The 9,832-nt window shown below is 45.6% G+C and overlaps 1 protein-coding gene across 1 annotated transcript; it reads left to right on the top strand.

The window, feature by feature from the left end:
• Positions 1-5,580: 5,580 nt before the first annotated feature.
• On the top strand, positions 5,581-8,533 carry irx2a (iroquois homeobox 2a). Its single transcript, XM_061675843.1, has 3 exons — positions 5,581-5,796; positions 6,757-7,138; positions 7,534-8,533. The coding sequence occupies exons 1-3, from the start codon at positions 5,581-5,583 to the stop codon at positions 8,421-8,423; spliced, it is 1,488 nt and encodes a 495-aa protein (XP_061531827.1). The 3' UTR covers positions 8,424-8,533.
• The last annotated feature ends 1,299 nt before the right edge of the window (positions 8,534-9,832 follow it).

Raw genomic sequence — 9,832 nt, 5'->3', positions numbered from 1 at the left:
CCCACGCAGACATTATATGTCAGCATGACGCGAGCTCGTCCCCAACTGTACAAAGCCATCCTCATTCAGGGCACCTAACCGAGGTCAGCCTGGATTAGCTGCTAGTAACCCTATCAGGTCCAGCACAATGATTACAAAGCCCAGTGACACTGGCTGTCAGCAGACTCTTTCCAGCAACCCAAGAAGACTGACCCTTGGCGGAAGAGCCAACGGAGAGGGTTAGTCCATTTCAAATTCCCCCTGCCCCCACCCACTCTTTTTTAGTTTGTCCCTTTTGTGTCACCCTTTATTTACCTCGTTTGATTTTTGGCAACTTGTTTGTTTCATCCATCAGGCCTCACAGGTCCATGTCTGTCTGAAATTCATACTGCATATGATTCGGGTAATTTCTTTGAGATGCTTTCTTCTGAAGCCAATGCTCAGCTCTTTGAACACCCTTCCAATCCAACAAGGAATGAGATGAACAATGTTTTAAACAAAGATTGTATATCCATCCATCCATCTTCTGTACCGCTTATCTTCTAGCCCACATTTAAATAAATATTGATTATTTAACCTCATTGATCCATTTTTATAATGCCTAGTATAATTTTGTCATGCTCTGTGGCTGTATTTTTTTCCCAATGAAACCAAGTTGTGTGGAGACCAATGACAAATCTGCATTGGGAATCAAGCTGTTTCTGTTTTGTTACAACATGCTGTTTTATATTTAACGCAAAGTGTTTTCAAAATCTGAAAGCAATGATACAGTTATGTGACAAGAGTTCCTTGTGGTACAAAAGCTTTCTCATTATACTGAAAATGCTGGTTTTAAAGAAATGTTCTTAGTGTACATGTGTATGACTTTCTGTTCAGTGTGGCAACGCACATACAGACGAACAACAATTCACACTCACATTCACACCTATGGGACATTTTGAGTCTTTAATTCGTGTAAGAAGCATGTTTTGGGGGATGTGCAAGTAGAGGACCTGCAAAAATAAAAAATAAAAAACGCTACCATGGGGAGAACATGCAAACACCGCCAGAGATCTGAACGCGGATCTCCTGACTGTGGGGCAGATGTGCTAACCACAAATTCTCCATGCTGCCACGTTGTGGTCACTGCACTCAAATGTATTTCACATGAAGTCGGCCCCTGGCACTGACATCTATACTTTTCCAACCAAATGAGACATTCACTTTTGCAAAAAAAAAAACAAAAAAAAACGTGTTTTAGCTACAAGTGGAGTGTTAGTCTGCTTCTTTTTTTTTTTTTTTGGCTTACACTTCAAGCACACTGGTTTGCAGTTGCACTTTGTTCACTCAGAACTGTTTCCTCAACATCGATGTTAGCGAGGCGCATGTTACACAAACCAAACCCTAAGAAAGAGCTGCCTTTTTGATTTTTCTTTTCTTTTCTTTTTCATAGCCAGGATAAACAAGAACAACAGAAACAGCGGAGCAAGGCAGCAGCATAACATCTTGGAGGTAACGCGGCAACCAATGTTCTGCACTTCAGCACATCAGAAGCGCCCCATGTTTCAATCGCCCTCAAGGTACCCGTTTACAAAGTGATACAGCTTAGGGTTTTTTTAACTCAGGGCGAGGGGCTGATTTGAAACCCCTTCTGCTGCCAAGCGCATGGACGGCTGCTGATTAGAAAGCGGGTTGGCAGCAGTGGGCAGATGCCAGGCGGGAAGAGAAATAACGGTCTGTCCTCAGTCTCCCTCCCTTATTGACCCATCCCCCACAAAACCCAAAGGGGGGAGGTATCAATTGCTCAAGTATCACAATGCATCAGATGGGACTTTTCTGTCAAGATGGAGGTCTTTTACAAGGTTGTAGGATTTCTTTTCTAGTGATTTCAAGAGTTTTTCTTGAGTGTTTTGATCACACGGAAAAGGTTCCCCATTGTTTAGATCACAATTAAGTTTTGCTCCTTTTGTCCGCATGCCCACATACGCTTCATTCCAAAACCCACACGCACTGGTATACTGAACACTCATAAAGCGACGGAGGAGCTATTATATACGTGTCTATTTATCTTTCTGGGTTTCCTAGAATTTCAGCACAGTAAATGATCATGTGTTTGAAACATCATTCATTCAGACTTTTTTGTTAGGACTCGGGACTCCGGAGATGAGAGGACATGTGCTGAAGTGTTCCAAACAGTGGCGATGGCATGGTGGGAATGGTTAATGTCAACAAAATGACAAGCTCGGGCCTTAATCGTGTTGCTATGTGCTCGTGTTGATTGTAGAGGACCTCAATAAAACTACATGGCTACACTCGTCTTTTGCTCACCTGCGCACTACATTGACAAATTATTCCTTCACGTCATTCCACCTTGTCAATAAAGCATCACGCAAATCTTTAGCTTTATTATTATCGATAGCTATTAAATCAATCTGCGGTACAAAAGAGACAATTTCTTATGATGCACAGGAAAAACATATTGTTTGTAATCAGCGAGGAAATTTGGCCTTTGATTGGTCAGTCAAGAAGCAAGCGCAAACATTTTGCAATGATTCAATCTGAAATTCTGCTGGGAGCTAAAAGGGGAGAAAAAAATCAATAGGGCTTCTCATTTCTGAGGCATCATCTTTAGCTTGTCGACCGGGTGACGTAATCACAGCTGAGCAAAAGTTTCTAATCTTTATTTAAGATGCTTGACTTTCATTTTAAAAGCAGGAGGGTGCGTGAGGGGCCTCTGAATTCTCCGGACAACCATCATTTTAGAATCCTCTTCAGTGATTACAACTATAATACACGCTCATTTATTATATTCGTGTGAAATGTGTGTAAATGTGTATAAGCACTCCAGCAGAGTAAAGTTAGTTCTGCAGTCAATATGAGTGACGCAGTGAAGTCACAGGTAGTCGTTTACCTCATCCTTCATCTTCATGTGTGTCTGTTTTTTTTCTGTCTCCGCGCATGTTCGCATGTCTTTCTTCTTCCTGCCTTTGACTGTCTCCAAACTCTGCGCTGTCTTTGTTGATCTGTCTCTCCCGTCTCTCCCATCTCGTATATCTCCATCAGGCCGGGACGAAAATATCCTCGGAGCTGCAGTCCGACTGAAACTGAGACCTGGAATGGACTCCTGTACTGACACAGCAGGCCGACAGGTGCACTTTCAAGCCGACAATATACTTATGGACCGGCGCGCGTGCGCGCAGCAAAAAAATAAAAAATTAATCCCCACGCGCTCACGTGCACGCACGCACACACACGCGTCCGCGAAATGCGGCTGTTGGTTGGCCTGCGGTCAATGAACAGAGGAGACAGCGCCCCCTGGTGCGGACACAGCGGTACTCCTTGACGTCTAATCCTGATAACAGAGGACTCCTTTCAAATTCAATCTGTCTGAAACTTTATTATCGACAACATTAACAAAAAACAAAAAAAACATGATGCTTTGCTATTGTTTTTGCTGTCCCGCAAGTTTGTGTTACATACAATTGTGTTTGTGTTACATACAATAATTGTCCCCATTGTGGGACATATCAAGGTGTGTTATGTTATTCTATTATATATATATATATATATATAAACAGATTTTTAAATAAATGCCATATTTTCTCATGTAGTGTATGTTTTTGCATGTTATCATGGTACACCTGACACAAGCCTGCGTGTCATCAGTTTATTTTTACTTCCTCGTGTATTAGTAAAATAAATAAATGTTGGTGCCTTCTATTTTAAATGCTATAAATACAGACCTTTTGGCGACTGCACACAATATTGAATCAACGTTGTTTATCAGTTTTTTTTTATTTTATCTGAAAATCATCATCGTTGTCCTAAATGTCCTTTTTTCTTCTTTTTTGTTTTTGCCCTAACATTTAGCTTTGGGTGCAATAATTAGTACTTACTAAAGCATTAGTGTCGACAGAAATGACTGAAAAATGAAATTTTTTTTTTCAGGAATAATATTGACTGATTTAACCGGTAATATAGTGCATTTTTGGTTGAGCGTAACAGAAGCTTGTGTTGGCGAGTTTCTTGTCACCGTGGCCAGCAGGCAAACTGCACTGCATATATTTAAATAACGGCTGTTTACTGTTTACAAGTGTGCCGGACCACAATGCACTGGGGGTGACAAGCACCTGATGGATGAATACTGATGAGGAGGACTGCTCGGCCGCTCTCTTCATTAGTGAGTTGCCACCACGACTGCTGCTGTCACAGCCTCGGGTTTCAAGCAATGCCATTGCCCCCCCACCACCCCCACACCCCCACAGAGGTCGTGACGCCTTTAATCACAATCATAAAGGACGAGCAAATGTCTGCTTTTTGCGCGGGGACCGGTTCAGAGCGCACGCGTGCACAAACAGGTGACTGCACACACGCACACACATAAAAAAACTAACAAAACTTTTGCTTGTGACTTTTGGGACACACACACGCACACAAGTTTGGATTAGGAAAGCAAACAGTGATAATAGGCCTCTACTAATAAATGCATCGTTGCTGATTAGAGTTAAAACATGAAAAGGACACCAGATTGACAATGTGGAACAAATGAAGGAGCCACGATCGCCCCCTACAGGCCGCATTGCACACTACTCCAACCGAATCCGCACGCTGGACGGACGTTGGAGCAGCTGCAAGTTTTTATTTATTTAGAATTTTTTATTTTTACTTGTATTCATTTATTATTTAGCTCTTCTGCCTCACTATAACACCGTCAACCTCTCTCTCTCTCTCTCTCTCTCTCTCTCTCTCACTTGTAGTCCTCAGTGTCAATTAAGCCGGATGTGGGCGAAACAACAGAAGTTGACGAAACATTTTTGTTCTCATCGCAGACGCGCGGCGCAATTAATTCATCCAAGTGAAATGTTGTCATTCGAAGCATTCACTGAAAACCAACCCTTTGAGTTGACGTCATTCACACCGGTTGCACGTGATCAACGTGCGGCGCGTGATCAAATGAAGTTCTTATTTTCCCGTTGTATGATCAAGTCATGACATTTTCAAAAATGAGTTTGCTTGTTATGTTGCTGTTGTTGTTGTTGTTGATTTTCCCTAACGTCACTGATGAACGTGACTGCGTGACGTTAGAACACGTCAAGAGGCAAAGTCACTTGGGAGGAAGAGTAGGGAGCGCGTGCTGGACTGAGCGGGCACTTTTTTGTTCCGAGACTCTTTGTGAGGCAAAAAAAAGGGGGCGGGGTGGATATTGAGATGAGCCGGAGTGACAGCTCGAGCACCCCCCCCCCCCCCCCCCCCACACACACACACACCCACAATGCTATGTGCGTGTGTGTTTCTTCCCTCCTCTCGAGTGCTCACATCGCGCCGCGTCCTAAAACCAGCGGACGCTAGGGGATCAAGACGCAGGCCGGCGTTGCGTCTATGCGGGCTCCTTGACAATTTTGTGCCGTTTTGCCACAAAAGGGAGGACTTGCGTTGATTTGTTGATTTTTGTCCGATGTGACTGCTCGCGCCGCCGATTATTGTGTGGCTTGTTTTGTCGCTTCCCCCCCTCCCCCTCCCCCCCCGCCCCGCCCCCACCCCCACCCCCGCCCCCCTTTTTCCCCGGTGCGCCTTTCCCCTCCTTCCCCCGTTTGGACCGGCCGTCGCCCCCCTCGCGCGCCCATGTCCTATCCTCAGGGTTACCTCTACCAGCCCCCGGGCTCGCTGGCGCTCTATCCGTGTCCGGCTTACGGGGCTCCGCGGAGCGAAGACCTGGCGAGGTCGTCGGCGTTCAGCCCTTACCCCGGATCGGCTGCTTTCTCCGCCTCGGCCGGCTCGGGCTTCTCCGGCCCGCTGTCGTACCCGGCGGACCCTGCCACGGGATTCCCATCATACATGGTAAAATATCTTCAGAATATAAAAGAGGAATTTTCAAAAAGGAGGCGCGCGGACGCAGACGAGCCCAAAAGTGCGCATTGGCGCAGGTTTTTTTGTTTGTTTGTTTTTTTCCCCCCTTAACTCCCCATTCTGTAAGAACAGCGGAACTTATCAGCTCATCGGCCTCGTGCGAGTGTCCTTAGATTCAAATTTTAAATTGGAATTGGAAGCACGGTTGCAAGTTGTAGCGGCTTAGCGGTCGACGCGCAGCTAATTATGTAAAAGTGAAGACCCAGCGAGGGGATTCAGTGAAGCTTTCCTCTCCCAGCAGCGAATTTGTGGGTCGGAGGAAATTAATACAAAGCATGCGAACGCATTTTCTCGCTCGGCAGCTATTAAAAGTCGTTAAAAACATAAATAAAAAAATCAAACCGGGACGGGAGATGTGGATATATTTTACAGTGACAGACGAAAGCGAGAGGAGCGGCTTTTGAATGCTGCCACTTTGACATATATTTGTATTTTAAAATAATACTTGATCTCTAATAAATGTAGAAATTGAGGAACTTAATTTTTTTTCCCTGGAAAGCATAAATACAATGATTTTACAATATTGATTATTCCATGTTGTTGTGCATAATTAGTTACCTGTCAAGCATGGGATAACATTTCAAATTGACACCATATGTTGTTGTTATTATTTTTTTTTGGGGGGGGGGGGGCGTTAAAGCATAATCAGTTATTTATTACTTTACAAACGTTTAATTAACAACGTATAATTTGTCCGATAACGGGTAAACAATCAAGTGAGTTCACAGCTTTACATCATTTATTTGTATATATTTATTATTATTATTATTATTTTTATTTTTTTTACGAAAGCAATAAGACGATGCCGCGTTGTGAGCAGAGTGGTGTGGTTGTCAAATTCCAAGAGTGCAAATCCCAGGCCGACTTTAACGGACGCTTTCCGCCCAGCAGAGTTCTCCGTACGACGCACACGCCACGTTAAGTTACCACCCGTACGGGGGGCCCGGGTACCCGTACCAGCTCAACGACCCGGCTTACCGCAAGAACGCCACCCGGGACGCCACGGCCACCCTGAAGGCCTGGCTGCAGGAGCACCGGAAGAACCCTTACCCGACCAAAGGCGAGAAGATCATGCTGGCCATCATCACCAAGATGACGCTGACGCAGGTGTCCACCTGGTTCGCCAACGCCAGGAGGAGGCTGAAGAAGGAGAACAAGATGACGTGGGCGCCCCGCAATAAGAGCGAGGACGAGGACGACGAGGACGGGGACGGCGAGAGGAAGGAGGGCGTGAAGAACTTGGACAGCAGCGAGGCTTCGGCCGAGGATGAAGGTGGGCTACGGAGGGGTCATAGTTCACAACAAAATCATCCAGTTACACGTTGGATTCTTTTACACGCGTCGTTTGTAGAGTCGCCTTAGCGTTAATACACATTCATGTGTTAGTTATTTGGGAAAAAAAAAAAAAAAAAAAAAGGCTTCTTCGAAGGATCACGTGACCATTGCAAGCCATCGATTACGCTTAAAATTTAGCCGCCGCGCCGGACGCCGATTTATGTGTGGCGTTTGATGTTTACATTTGAACGGTGTGAAAAGACACAATAGAACCGTAGTGGCTCAAACATTCAATTCAGAAAGAAATATAAAACAACGAATACATTGATTCAATTGAACAGTGCTTTATTGATTTCCCATCGATTGTTTTGAATTGTTCTTTGTGCTGGCCAGGTATTAGTTTGCACGCGGACGCGCTGACGGACCACTCGTGTTCCGCCGAGTCCGACGTGGAGAAGGCGGCGGCGTGTCGGCCGCCGCGGGATTCGGCGTCCGAACGGGCCCGGCACAAATGCGAAGACGACGCCGAGGAGGAGAAGCTGCACGCTTCTGGCTTCCAGCTCTCGCCCAAGTCGCTCAGCGGCTCGCCTCCGGTGGGAGTCGAAGCGCCGCTTTCCGCTCATCAGCACCACCTCCAGCACTTCCAGCACCTCCAGCATCTCCAGCACTTCCAGCGCGAGGATTTCGCGAGGGGCCTCGGGACGAGCAACGCCGCGCACGCCGACAAGTCCTGCCCGGAAAGCAGAGCGCCCGCGGGGCTTTCTCACAACCCCAAACCCAAATTGTGGTCACTGGCGGAGATTGCTACCTCGGAGCCAAAGCGGCAAGTGGGCCGAGCGAGCTGCCCCCCGTCGTCCTCCTCCTCTTCCTCAGGGGGCCTTCTAACCCCCCCGACCCCCTCCGCGACCTCCCCGTCTGCCACCTCGCCCTCTCTCTACCCGACCCCCTCCCTCATCGGAAGACCTATTTATTACACCTCGCCCTTTTATAGCAATTACACAAACTACGGCAACTTCAGCCCGCTGCAGGGCCAAAGCATCCTGCGCTACTCCAACTCGTCCGGGGTGAGTCTGGCATCCTCCGCCGCCGCTGCCGCCGCCGCCGCCGCCGCCGCCGCCGCGGCCAACCAGGGTCTCGGCGCTCATCAGGCTCCGGAGGCGCAACTCAGGCCGGACTCGCCCGTCCTGCTTCAAATCAACTCAAACCAGACCGGCGGCGGCGCTGAGCAGCATCAGAAACAACATTTCAGAGCTGCAAATATGGATGCAAAAAAGGGAACGTAGAATTCAGATTGTGGGCACAAGTCAGGCCTCTTCAGATTCTATTTTGTATTAAAAAAAACAAAAAAACAAAAACAAAACAAACACTGGGTGGAGACGTAATTAGCTCACTCTTTTCCAAATGCAGACCAACTGTTTTTTTTTTTTTTTTTTTTTTTTTTGTGTGTAGCTCACGTTGTTCTCACTGATAAGATCAACGTGATTTTGCCTTTCAAGATCTAATAATGATCAATCAATTGATTTGGGAGTAAATTGAAGAAACACTCTGGAAGCAAACGCACCTGTACGTCAAACCATATATTTTTGCAGAACAACAACAACAACAACAAACACGTTTGGCACGGGTTGGAAATGCAACATGCGCCGGTTACGACCCCAAACAAGACGACAAAGCGAACCACGCCCACGCGTGCTCACGTGCAACAGGTGAGTCGGTCAAACTCGGGACAGGCTTCATTTGTTCATTTCTTCATTTGGGTTGGTTGCAATCATCTTGGGTGAGCGACACGTGCATATATGCAATCGAATTTACAAGATTGGATTTGGGGACTTGAATCAGGACTCAACGCCGTTTTGTCACTTTTGGGAGGAAGCGATGATTGGTTCGCAACCGCTTTTTATGTTTATTTCCATCTTCTGCAGGTAGGTGTCACAATTGCTTTCAGTTTCAAGGCAGAGTGGACACCAGCTTTGACTTTTTTAAAGACACCCCCCCCCCCCCCATCCCCCCCAGCCCCCCTCAAAGCTCGCCCTGCTGTGCCAGCATAAAAGCCGAACTTCAATCTCCTTGCTGTGCCCCAAGCACGTTTAAAACATTATTATTGCTCTGGATGTCACTTTATTTTACACATAACTTATCATTTATGAATCCTCCCAATATATGTGATTATCACGTTATTTCTCAGGTTCCTCTATACTTTGCTATTTCAGTATACTGTGTTTATGTGTGGCTTTTTGTCCAACTTTTTTGTTTGTTTTCTTGTTTCGTTTTTTTGTTTGTTTGCTTGTTTGTTTGTTTTGTTTGTTTGCGGGGTAGGTCATTAATGGAAAGGACGAGCCAGAAGAGAACTTGTGAGGACTTCAAAGTGGAATAGCCTACATTTGATATTTATTTTTTTAAATGATGGCGGAATTATGCCTATAATTTATGCAAGTTGTATTGCAAAAAAAAAAAAAAAAAGACACTGCAAACTGAAATCTGACATCTGTTTGTTCTGTAAATATATAAAAGAACGGTTTTTATTTGAACTTGGGAAAAGCAACACAATCTTGCTCCTGATCATTTATATATTTGAATGTAAATAGAAATGAAAACGAGCGCTGGTGGAATACTGTACTTGTGTGGTATCAGCTATTCAAGGAAGAAAAAAAAAAATACAATAAACTGTTTTCCCAACTGTTACATTTTCAAG

This window comes from Phycodurus eques, chromosome 4 (assembly GCF_024500275.1).
Source record: "Phycodurus eques isolate BA_2022a chromosome 4, UOR_Pequ_1.1, whole genome shotgun sequence".
In the NCBI taxonomy this organism is placed as follows: Eukaryota; Metazoa; Chordata; class Actinopteri; order Syngnathiformes; family Syngnathidae; genus Phycodurus; species Phycodurus eques.
Note: the sequence above shows the minus strand (reverse complement) of the source record. Positions and strands in the feature narration are given on the sequence as shown.